The 12854-nt window shown below is 47.5% G+C and overlaps 1 protein-coding gene across 2 annotated transcripts in view; it reads left to right on the plus strand.

Annotated features, from left to right (window-relative positions):
* Positions 1-11322, plus strand: part of twnk (twinkle mtDNA helicase) — a 17879-nt gene extending 6557 nt beyond the window's left edge. For both annotated transcript variants that reach the window (XM_048608921.1, XM_048608922.1), the window contains 4 exons: positions 2033-2273; positions 4991-5098; positions 6459-6600; positions 8975-11322. In XM_048608921.1, coding sequence (XP_048464878.1) covers positions 2033-2273; positions 4991-5098; positions 6459-6600; positions 8975-9226 — 743 coding nt within the window. In that variant the 3' untranslated portion in view covers positions 9227-11322. The remainder of the gene's footprint in view (positions 1-2032; positions 2274-4990; positions 5099-6458; positions 6601-8974) is intronic.
* The last annotated feature ends 1532 nt before the right edge of the window (positions 11323-12854 follow it).

Here is a 12854-nt window from a genome sequence, read left to right on the forward strand (position 1 = left end):
GTGTTCCAGCGAAGCCCAACACAAGCTGGAGGAACAACACCTCATTTTCTGCTTGGGGACCCTTACAGCTCTCCGGACTCAACATTGAGTTCAATAATTTTAGGACCTAAACTCTCCCATGTCCCAGCCCCCCACCCCACACACAAGGCCTTGTTACCACATTGCCTGCCATTACACACCCCCTGTTATTAGTCACTAACAGTCTCCATTGACAACTATTCACCCTCCCAGCCTGATCGTTAGCAACTCCTTTGTCTGTCCAACTGTCTTTCTCTCTCTTTGGGCTCTATCCTATGTCTACTCCCTACCTCCCCACCTCCCTGTTTTCTGCATATCAACTGACATTTTCCCATCAGTTCTGAGGAAGGGTCACCAGACCTGAAACATTAACGTTTTTTCCTTCACAGACACTGCCAGACCTGCGGAGCTTTTTCAGCAACCTCTGTTTTTGTTCCTGATTTATAGCATCCGCAGTTCTTTAGGTTTTCATTGAGTATAGGAGTTGGGTCATCGTGTTGCAGCTGTACAGGACATTGGTGAGGCCACTCTTAGAATATTGTAAACAAATGTGGTTTCCTTTCTATAAGAAGATGTTGTGAAACTTGAAAGGGTTCAGAAAAGATTTACAAGGATGTTGCCAGGATTGGAGGGTTTGAGCTATAGGGAGAGGCTGAATAAGCTGGGACTATTTTCCCTGGAGCATCAGAGGCTGAGGGGTGACCTTATAGAAGTTTATAAAATCATGAGGGGCATGGATAGGGTGAATAGACAAGGTCTTTACCCTGGGGCAGGGGATTCCAAAACTAGAGGGCATAGGTTTAAGGTGACAGGGGAAAGATTGAAAAAAGATCTAAGGGGTAACTTTTTCACACAGAGGGTGGTGCGTGTATGAAATGAGCTGCCAGAGGAAGTGGTGGAGGCTGGTACAATTACAACATTTAAAAGGCATCTGAATGGGTGCATGAATAGGAAGGGTTTAGAGGGATACGGGCCAAACGCAGGCAAACGCGACCAGTTTAGTTTGGGAAACTTGGTCGGCAAGGATGAGCTGGACTGAAGGATCAGTTTCTGTGCTGTAAAAGTATGACTAGGCCTGGCAGCATCTGTGGAGAGAAATCAGAGTTAAAATTTAGGTCCGGTGACCCTTCCTCAGAACTGATCTGCTGAGATTTTCCAGCAGTTTCAGTTTTCACAGTTAGTTTGGTCAACAATCCCAATTAATGTTCTCAAAGGGTGGGGGAGAGCAACTGGATAAATCCATGTTTCAATTTGGTAATGAGCTCTTGGGGTGTGTAAATGGTAGGTTAGCTCAGTTTACCTGGGCAGCTGTTTTCACAAACAGACTGATATCAGCAGTATGTGTTCAATTCCCACAACCAGCTGAGGTTACCCTGAAGGGACTCTCCCTTTCAACCTCTCCCCTTGTCTGGGACGTAGTGACCCTCAAATTAAACCATCACCCATTGTCTCTCTCTGATGAGAGAGCAGCCCTATGATCCTCTATGACAACTTTGTCTTTACCTTAGCATGGTATGTGGGTGTCACTGGCTAGGGCAGCATTTATTGCCCATCCCTAATTGTCCAGAGGGCAGTTGAGAATCAACCACATTGCTGTGGGTCTGAAGTCACATGTAGGCCAGACCAGGTAAGGATGGCAGTTTCCTTCCCTAAAGGACATTAGTGAACCAGATGAATTTTTCCTGACAATTGGCAATGGTTTCAAGTTAATCATTAGATTGTCAATTCCAGATTTTTAAAAAATTGAATTCACAAAATGCCGTGGGCAGCATTCGAACCCGGGTCTCCAGAACATCACCTGGGTCTCTGGATTAACAGTCCAGCGATAAAACCACTAGGCCATCACCACCCCATAACTCATGGCTTTTTAAGACTCAGGTTTGCGATGACGTTTGACATCAAGGGCATACTATGTTTCTCCGTAGTGGTTGTGCTTGATAGGGACTGGGTAACCCAGGGCAACCAAACTGGGGGGCTGGCATATCATAAACGTCCAACTCTCTCTTGTCAATAGGGCCTACAGGCAGTGGAAAGACCACCTTCATCAGTGAGTATGCCCTGGACCTCTGTATCCAAGGTGCGAACACCCTGTGGGGAAGCTTTGAGATCAACAACGTGCGGCTGGCCAAGATTATGCTGACTCAGTTTGCGATGCAGCGCCTGGACGATCAGTTGGAGAAGTACGACGAGTGGGCGGACAAGTTCGAGAACCTGCCGCTGTATTTCATGACGTTTCATGGCCAACACAGCATCAAGTAAAGTATTTGGCCGGGGTGGCTCAGTGGCCGTTTGTGTTTTTACGCAGTAAGACCTCCTAAGGGTAGGAAACCAATAGGTTGGCGCAGACACGATGGGTCGAAGAGCCTCTTCTGCGCTGCGTGACTTTCAGTGCAGGAAGGAAGAATGTCCAGGGAGTGACTCCAATGAGGAGAGGTGGAGAGGGTCAGGGAGGGAGTTCCAGAGCCTGAGGCCTAGGTGGCTGAGCAATGGAGAGATCAGGATCGGAACTGTGCAAGAGGCCAGTATTAGAATGGTACACAGGTCCTGGAGGGTTGTAGCACTGGCACTGTGACCCTGAGGAGCAATCACTCTCACTTTGGGTGAATTAACCTTGTTTCCTTTTGACAGAACCCGCACCTTACTTGCCTCTGGTACAGCCTCGGCCTGCAGGCTGGCACATGGGGGTAAGGTGTGAGTGCTGGCTCTTAGGCTCCTGTTTGTGGGCCTTTCCTGGTGGGCGAGCTGCTGTGGGATGTACCTGCGCTTGTGTGTCAGGACAGAATCCATCGCTGATTGCCCACTGCCGCTCATTACCAGAGTGAGGGGGGGTGGGAGAGGTGGTGGGGGAGAGGGGAGATAGATAGAGAGAGAGAGAGAGAGAGACCCACTTCAGGGCATTGAACGTAGAATCCCTACAGTGCTGGAAACAGGCCATTCAGCCCATCAAGTCCACACCAACCCTCTGAATAGCATTCCACTCAGACCCTTCCCCCTACCCTATCCCTGTGACTCCTGCATTTCCCAGTTAGTCCACCCTAACCTGCACATCCCTGGACACTATGGGACAATTTAGCATGGTCAATCCACCCTAACCTGCACATCTTTAGACTGTGGGAGGAAACCAGAGCACCCGGAGGGAACCCACGGAGACACGGGGAGAATGTGCAAACTCCACACAGACAGTCGCCTGAGGGTGGAATCGAACCTGGCGCTGTGAGGCAGCAGTGTTGAGATGGCGCATAGCCATGGGAAATGCAGGGTTACAGGGATATGGTAGAGGGTGGGTCAGTAGGGACTCGATGGGCTGAATGGTCTGCTTCCACACTGTAGTGATTCTATGAAGATTCTATACCAGGCAGTGAAGGATAGAGCTACAACCATCATTACACACTTGAGAAGCAGATACACATTAGAACAATGCAGATTGTACCTGAATAATCACACTTTGGCCCCCTGGTGCGAGAAACATTTATTTGGCTCGACAGGCTAGTCCATGTCAAACTGTTTTATTGAGTCCTTTCTCCTCTTCTGTCCTGCAACCGTCCTGGCTGTTTCTCCTGATTTAACAGAACCGTAATTTCTTTAACTAATTCTCTCCGCAGATTTGGAGACTGTAGCTCCCTAGATTATACCATCACCAATAGTCCTGTCCTGGCACCAGGTGGGAAGAAGCTTTGCTTTTCCAATTTACATATCAGTTTGACCCGTGGATCAGCTGTTGAGTAGCATCAATGCATTGTAACCCTGTCACTGAGATTTCAGGGGATTGCCCCTTTTCCTAGGCACAATCACTGCTGCTCGGGGATAATTGATTGGGTTATCAACTCATAGAATGGGGGTTGGGAGGTGGGGGGGGTGGGTGGGGGTGGGGCGTGTGGGTGGAGGCGGAGGCTGGGCTGACACTTTCAGAAAGTCATCCAGTTGGCTCCGTTCCATCTTCCCACAGCTAGTCCTGCAAATGCCTGCCCTTCCAGAATTTAGTTTATTCTCCAACACGTTCCACATCTCAGCTTGATAAGATTTCTTTTTGTGTTCCCTCTCCTTCTGTCCCTGACCTTACATTGTTATTACTGTTTTACTGCCACAGTACAGCACAGAGGAAGGTCCTTAGCCCTGTCCAGACTGCTCCTATCATAAACAGCTACCAACTATTCAGCCCTTCTCCAGCACGTGACCTATAACCTTGGTACGGCAAGTGCACATTTTAGTACTACTTAATCCATGAGGATTCTGGAGCATCGGAGGCTGAGGGGTGACCTTATAAAGGTCGTGAGGGGCATGGATAGGGTAAATAGCCAAGGCCTTTTTCCCAGGGTAGGGGTGTCCAAAACTAGAGGGTGTAAGTTTAAGGTGAGAGGGGAAAGATTTAAAAGGGACCTGAGGGGCAACATTTTCACAGAGGGTGGTGCGTATAAGGAATGAGCTACCAGAGAAAGTGGTGGAGGCTGTTACAATTACAACATTTAAAAGGCATCTGGATGGGTATATGAATAGGAAGGGTTTAGAGGGATATGGACCAAATGCTGGCAAATGGGACTAGATTAATTTAGGATCTCTGTTCAGCATGGACCAGTTGGACCTAAGGGTCTGTTTCCATGCTGCACACTTTGTGACTTCATGACTCTCAAGACCTCAATCAAATCTCTCCTTGACCTTCTCTGGTCTATGGAGAATAATCCCAGCTTCTCTTAGTCACAGGATTGTTAAAGCACAGAAGGAGACCATTCAGCCCATTGTGCCTGTGCCAATCCAGTCTGTCCATACATATCAATGGTAGAACAAGGGAACAGACGCAGGGTTGGAAGGGACAGCTCAGCACTGTTGAGAACACTGAAAGGGTCTGACTTTGTTGAGCCTCCTGGAATTCTCATGTTTACAAGGTGTTTTTTATTTGTGTTCTAGTCTGTGATTGAAAGCAGTGTAGTGTTATATAACCTGGGTGAATCTTACACCATCTCTGTTTGTAATGCAGGTCAGTTATTGACACAATGCAACATGCGGTTTACATGTATGACATCAGCCATGTTGTTATAGACAACCTGCAGTTCATGATGGGACAGGAACACTTCACCGTTGACAAGTAACTGAACCTCTTTTTATATAAAATACGGGCCAAATTATGAATGCAAGGTCTTTTACTTTCTACCAACTTTGCAACTAGATGTTAGCACCTTTCCAAGAACGGAGGTAATTCTCCAGGTTCTGTGGTTTATATCGAAGTCTCCTAGAAATCAGTGGGAACTCTGTTAATCGATTTTCCCAGAGCTGCCTGTCCTGCGTTCACACTGTGCCGCCCTCATCGCTGTTTCCACCCAATGTGGAGTCTGGTTGGTTTTGCTCATCCTGTGGAAAGGCTGACTGGGTTTGAAATAAAACATATTGAAATACGCCACTCGCCCCATCGAGTCTGCTCCACCCTTCTGTACAGCCTGAGTCTAACTCCCTCCCTGATAGCGCTGTGGGACCTACTCCATCTGTTTGAGAAGGTGGCTAACTGCAGTCCTCTCTTGAGGGCAGTTAGGGCTGGGCAGTCCATAGTGCCCCATCCAGCAAATCCTATCAAAGCTGTCAAGTTTGATGCTCATTGAATCTCAGTGCTGTTCCCTCCCTCGCCAATATCCCCCATGCCACACACCCCCCCACCCCCCAGTCTCTTGCTGCAAGGAAGCCCATTGATCTGAATGGAACTTCTCTTCATTCACAAGAAGATTTTCGGGTCTGACAGCGATCAGGAGGATTTAAGGGCTCTGAGGCTATATCTGTGACTACCTTGTGGACGACTATCACTTTAGCCTCCCCCATTCCCCCCTCCACCCACCACCACCCCACCTGCTCCAAGAGCACTGGAAGGAAGGGAGATGATGGCCCAGTGGTATTATCGCTGGACTATTAATCCAGAGACCCAGATGACGTTCTGGGGACCCAGCTTCGAATCCTGCCATGGCAGATGGTGGAATTTGAATTCAGTAAAATATCTGGAATTAAGAATCTAATGATGACCATGAATCCATTATTGATTGTCGGAAAAAACCCATCTGGTTCACTAATGTCCTTTAGGAAGGAATCTGCCATCCTTACCTGGTCCGGCCTACGTGTGCCTCCAGACCCACAACAATGTGGTTGATTCTTAAATGCCGTTTGGGCAATAAATGCTGCCTGGCCAGCGACGCCCTCATCCTGTAAATGAATAAAAACAAAGGAAAGAAGGGTTTTCAAGCCTGTTCCACCCCTTCAGTTGCATCAAGGCCAGAGTTCCAGCTATCTTTGCGTCTTTGTGAGAGGGAGTGTCTCCTGTTGCCAGTTTGAAAGTTATACTGTCTGGTTCTGGACTCTCTTCCCCCTGTCCCCACTACAACCCCCACCCCCAGACAAGTGAACCATTTAATTCCCTTTGCCCCGGTGTTAAGGACAAAAGCTAAAAGGCTGTCCCTGTACCTCAGGTTTTCCGCACAGGATTACATTGTCGGGACATTTAGGAAGTTTGCTACGGACAATAGTTGTCATGTGACTCTGATCATCCATCCCAGAAAGGAGGACGATAACAAGGAACTGCAGGCAGCTTCAATCTTCGGGACAGCCAAGGCAAGTCAAAACTCTTCTGTTTAACACAGTGACCACCAGGAGGGTCTGGGATGGTTTGCTGTGAATCACTCATGATTGTTCTCACTCTGCATTGTGCTGCGTTTCGGTGAATGAGAGCCCATCCAAAACCCTGCTGCCCTTATCCGAACTGTCACCGAATCGTGTTTACCTACTGCCCCTTTTATCCACTGTTACCTACACCAGCGTTTGTGAATATGCTCATTTCCATGCTCAGGTCCCTCCATAAAACCAAGACCACTGGCCTCTCTCTCTCTCTCTTCCTCCAAACCTGACTTTCCTCTTTGTCCCTTTTGGAGATAATCACTGTGATTGCTTGGACATTAAACGCTTGGTGCCCTCTCCCTCTGTCTCTCCCCATCTCTTCCCTGCTTTATGTTTGAACACTGATACAAATGGAAACTGATGGCCCCGATATTTTGTCTGTTTGATCTGCGACGTGCTCGCCCCACCGCTCTGATCTGGCCCAGCGATGGAACCCAGACGGTAATGCTGCCAAACATTGCTCTGTAATATTGCTAACACCGCCCAACCCTTAGCACCATCTTACATCCTCCTGGTTTTGAATTGTTTGATCTCACATTGCCTCTGAGATAACACTGCATTCTGAGTGGTACAGGTGCTAGGGTTTGGCTCAGTGCTGAGTGCTCTCTCTGGTGTCATTCTTGACATTGGTTAGGCCACTTTTGGAATACTGTGTGGAATTCTGTTCTTCCTGCTATTGGAAGGATGTTGCAAAGCTAGAAATGACTTGGAAGAGATTTACAAGGATGTTGCCAGGTTTGGAGGGTTTGAGCTATAGGGAGAGGCTGAATAGACTGGGGCTATTTTCCCTGGAGCATCAGAGGCTGAGGGGTGACCTTATAGAGGTTTATAAATCATGAGGGACATGGATAGGGTGAATAGACAAGGTCTTTCCCTGGGGGTGGGGGCATCAAAAACTGGAGGGCATAGGTTTAAGGTGAGAGGGGAAAGATTTAAAAGGGACCTAAGGGGCAGAGGGTGGTGCATGTATGGAATGAGCTGCCAGAGGAAGTGGTGGAGGCTGGCACAATTACAACATTTAAAAGGCATCTGGATGGGTATATGAGTAGGAAGGATTTAGAGGGAAATGGGCTAAATCCTGGTAAATGGGACCAGATTTATATAGGATATCTGGTCGGCTCGGACGAGTTGGACAAAAGGATCTGTTTCCATGCTGTACATCTCTACGACATTGTCTGTTTGATACAAGTGAAAATCGAGCTAGACCATTTCAGAGCAGGGTTATGGTTCAGCCACTTACTGGGGAGTTGGCCATACTAGGTGAGGACAGTAGATTTCCCTCGCTGAAGGGCATTAGTGAACAGGAAGGGGTTTTATGACAATCCATTCCTGCCGTGACCATCATTGGGGACTAGCTTTTTAACTCTGGATTTATATCATTGATCTCAGGGATGATGAGCTTCAGGTACATGGATACAATGGAGCATTCAGCACTGTTCTTGGGCCAGAGGAAGTCGAGGGGAGAATTGATCGAGGGTTTTAAAATCACAAGGGATCCGGGTGGGGTAGGTGGCGAGCAAGTGTTCCCATTGGTGGAAGGGTTGAGAACAAGAGAGCACAGATTCAACATAATTGGCAAAAAGAACATTGGCAACACAGGGGAAAAAACCTACTTTTGAGACGAGTGGTTAGGGTCTGAAACGTACTGACTGAGAGTGTGGGGGAGGCAGGTTCACTCGAGGTGTTAGGGTCTGGTTAGATATCTTACCTTAATGCTGTCGAGTTCCCAAATCAGCAACCTGTGGGGAATTATAATTCCCACCCATTTGCCCACACCTCCCTCGGGGTTTTCCAAATCCTGAGACGTTTCTCTTTGGTCTGGGTTAATATTCTGTGGTTGAAGGTGCCCTTGACTTTTCATCCCCCTGGGACCAATTGGAATCGGACAGTCGTACAGATCTCCAGGAAAGGTAAAGGCCCTTCAGCCCATCGAATTTGTGCTGGTCAATAAACAGCCACCTAACTATTCTAATCCCATTTCCCAGCACTTGGCCCATTGCCTTGTATGCCTTCGCATTGTAAGTGTGTATCTAAATCCTTCTTCAATGTTATGAGGGCCCACCCTTAAAGGTTGAGAGTCCCATAACCCCACTAGCATCTGGATGAAAATGTTCCCCTCACACCCCATCGAAACTTCAATCTGGTCATTGATCTGTCCCTCAGGGGGAAAGGTTTCTGCCCAAATATTCTTCCTGTTGAGTATTTGCTGTCAGGGAAGGGAGCGGGTGAGGTGCAGTGGTGAGGGGAGGGGGGCGTTGGTGGAGGATTGGTTAAAACAGTGACTTACCTTGTGCTGTTTGCTTGGGCCCAGGCGAGCCAGGAGGCTGACAACGTGCTCATTCTTCAGGACAAGAAGCTGGTCTCTGGCCAGGGCAAGCGCTATCTGCAGGTGGTGAAGAATCGCTTTGACGGAGAGCTGGGAATCTTTCCGCTGGAGTTCAAAAAGGCTTCACTAACCTTCTCTGCCGTCAAGGGGAGAGCCAAACTACAGAAGGTGAAGGAGGACAGTGACAACACCCCAGAGCAGCCTGGGAATTCCACTGACGCCAAAGAGAAAAAGTGACAGAGAAGCCCCTCCCGCTCGGGAAGGACAAATGGCGGAGGAGGGGAACATGGCTGCCATTGGCCTCCTGGTTACTGTGAACTCAGAATCCACAATGCTGGTGTTTCCTGTCACGTTAACACTCACAATGGCTTGGCAGGACGGTGGAATCAGCACTCACCCTGTGACAGGGGGACCTCGGCCAGTGGGACAGGCCTGGCTGGCTTCTCAGTGGGAGCGTGGACCTTCCTTAATCCGTTTCTTTTAGAGATCAGCCTCCAGTGCCCCATCAAACACTCAGCACTATCGTCCTGTGGGACAATGATACTGACAGAACTTTTAAAACACTCAGTAACTGTTTTGTTCTGCAGCATCGTTGTCACTTACTGTCCATCCCAATCTTCGACCTGTCCTTAACCTTACTTTTAGCCCAATTCCATCTTCCCTCCTCCTCTTCATCAACAACATAAAGCTCCTGTCCCCCCAACCTCCAGTCCTGAAGAAAGGTCACTGAACTCAAAACGTTAACAGTTTCCCTTCCCACAGACGCAGAGCTTTTCTGGAACGTTCTGCATTTGATTCAGAGCACTTGGAAGTGATTAAAAACGGCAGCTATTACTTACCTGTCTTTAACCTAAACCCATAGTCTGTCCTCCGCAGAGATAGACAAGAAAACCGCCTGTAGATTTTCTCTGCAGCGGACCTGAAGGCAAAGAAAGAAAGGAACTTCCATTTATATATCGCCTTTCATGGCCTCAGGATTCCAAAAGTGCTGTACAGTCAGTGATGCACTGCCCTAGTCCAGTCGCTGATTCATTCTCTGCCCCAGTGAGAGAGACTTACTGAATCCAGGGTGCACAGAGTTGGCGTGTGTTAGCTCCATCACTGACCCACTACCTGACAAGAGAACTGACAATGAGAATGCTTGAAATTTATTGCCTTTTATTTTAGTTTTTATTTGTGATGGATTGCAGCCAAATTTGGGAACCTAATTCCTTGAGGTTGACAGACTGAATACAGCCCCTCGCTGGCCATCCAGTTTTACAGTCCCCATCACCTCCAGCTTCAGCTGTGAAGGTGCTGTTCGGAAATGACCAGGAGCAGGAAGAGAGCTGCAGGTGCTGGGAATCAGAAACGAAAGCAGGAAATGCTGGAAACACTTGCTGGGGGCAGACACTTTGTGGAGAGAGAAAACAAACTCATGTTTCAGCTCGATGACTTTCCAGCAGAACGGAGATGTGTGAATGGTTTTTGGTGTAAAATATTTAATGCTGTTTCTCTCTTCACAAGATGCTGTCTGACTTGGCCGGTGTTTTCCAGTATTTTGGATTTTTATGCAAAAACTGTGAGGCCCTTTCTAGGAGTGCCTGTGATTATGTGTCTGCGTCTGTCCCTGTTTGTCTTTGACTGTCTCTATCTTTTTGTGTGTCTGTCCCTGTGTCTGTCTGTCTCTGTTTGTCTGTGACTGTCTCTGTGTCTGTTTGTGTATCTGTCCGTGCGTGTGTGTGTGTGTGCGTGTGTGTCTGTCTGTCTCTGAGTCTCTCTGATGCCTGGATATGTGCCTTCCTATGAGTTTGCCTTTCAGTACATGCATATCCAGGTGTGTGTATGTGCACAGTACATATTCATGTGGGTTTCTAACCCAACTAACTACCTCCTTGTTTACCAAAGCACGTACGCTTGTTCTCCTTTTGAAACCTGGAGATTTTTATGCTCATATAATTATCTCAAACTTAAGTGCATCCTATGACCTGTTCTCAAGCTGGAGCTCTAGGAATGAATTTGACCCTGATTAAATCTGCTGACCAAGACATTAATATGTTGAATTCTGCTCCCTGTTCCTATCACAGAGGCTGTGATACTGATCTGATTGTGTTGCAGTGTAAAACTGTACAATTGCTTCATTCTGAGTCCTGTGCTAGATGCACTGCCAGTGTCTGTGTATATATCTCGGGATCACGTGGTTCTTAAAAGATGATTGTCTACTTCGAACTTTGTTCTGAATTATGCGCCATTTTTCCATCCAATCTTTTTTAAAACAAAACCTGAATCATGTTTTATTTCCAATGTCGCTGCTACATATTAGAATTAATTATGCAAACTCGAGCTGATTAGAAATTATGTCTGACTATTCACCATGTGTTTCTGATATCACCTTTTGTAATAAAATGGTACATTGCACTGTGCTGACTTTTAAAAATCTTCAGATTTGCAGCAACTTGCCACGGATGTCAGGTAAACGCGAATGAACCTGATGGGGTTCAGGACAGACTGAAGCAGTGCTTAGAATTTGGAACTTGCTATTACAAAGCATGGGTGAGTAGCACAAGGTGTATTCTAGGTGAAGCCAGACAAGTGCGTGAGAGAGGAGAGAATAGAGAGATTTGTTAATAGGGTTTGGAGCAGACTCCTGTGAAATACAAAGCTTGGCATGAACACTCTGCTATCTACTTTCTCCTCACCAGATGGTGCTAAATCTCTGTATCAGCATTTGAAAGAAGGTTTGCAAGGAGAAACTCCGCGGTAAAAGGGAGGAGAGCTCACTTGTCAAGGATTTTTCTTATTTGTTCCTAAGATATGGGTGTCACTGGCTGGGACAGCGTTTATTGTCCTAAAATAACAAGGTGTAGAGCTGGATGAACACAGCAGGCCAGGCAGCATCAGAGGAGCAGGAAAGGTGACGTTTCGGGTCTGGACCCTTCTTCAGAAATGGGGGAGGGGAAGGGGACTCTGAAATAAATAGAGAGGGGGGGAGGCGATGATAGAAGGTGGATAGAGGAGCAAATAGGTGGAGAGAAGACGGACAGGTCAAGGAGGCGGGGATGGAGCCAGTAAAGGTGAGCAGAGGTAGGGAGTTAGGATGGGGCTTGGTCAGTGGGGAGGGAGGAGCGGGTAGGTGGGAGGGAAGACAGACGGATCAAGGAGGCAAGATGAGGCTGGTAGGTAGGAGGTGGGGGGGGGGGTGGGGGTTGAGGTGGGAGGAGTGGATAGGTGGGAGAAGGGACGAACAGGTTAGGGAGGCGGGGCGGAGCTGGGCTGGTTTTGGGATGCGGTAGGTGGAGGGGAGATTTTGAAGCTTGTGAAGTCCATATTGATACCATTGGGCTGCAGAGTTCCCAAGTGAAATATGAGTTGCTGTTCCTCATCCCTAATTGCCCTTGAAAAGGTACCTTCTTGAAGTGATGCTGTCTGTCTATAGGTACAACCACAAGTGTTTTGTAAGAGCAGCTCAAGACGGTTGGGTGACTTTTGAACGGCCCTCTCACATATTAGAGTCGATCTTTCCCTGCATCTCCTCTGTACCTGTAACACTATATTCTGCCTTCTGTTCTAATACCCTGATGTACTTCTGTAAGGTATGATTTGCCTGGGTAGCACGCAAAACACTACTTTTCACTGTATCTTAGTACACGTGACAAAAATAAATCAAAATCGGGAGCACTTAAGAGTTAACCGCGGTACTGTGGGTTTGGAGTCACATGGATGCTAAGTGAGGTACCCTGATGGGTCGGCATGATCCAGATGGGTTTTCAGGCAGTCCAGTAGCTTTCTGATTGCTTAATGTGACTAGCATTTTATTCCAGATTTATTAATTAATTCAGTTTGTGGTGGGATTTGAACTTGTGATTCTATTGCAACCATTTGGGTC

The sequence above is a fragment of the Rhincodon typus genome, chromosome 20 (genome assembly GCF_021869965.1).
Source record: "Rhincodon typus isolate 14 chromosome 20, sRhiTyp1.1, whole genome shotgun sequence".
In the NCBI taxonomy this organism is placed as follows: domain Eukaryota; kingdom Metazoa; phylum Chordata; class Chondrichthyes; order Orectolobiformes; family Rhincodontidae; genus Rhincodon; species Rhincodon typus.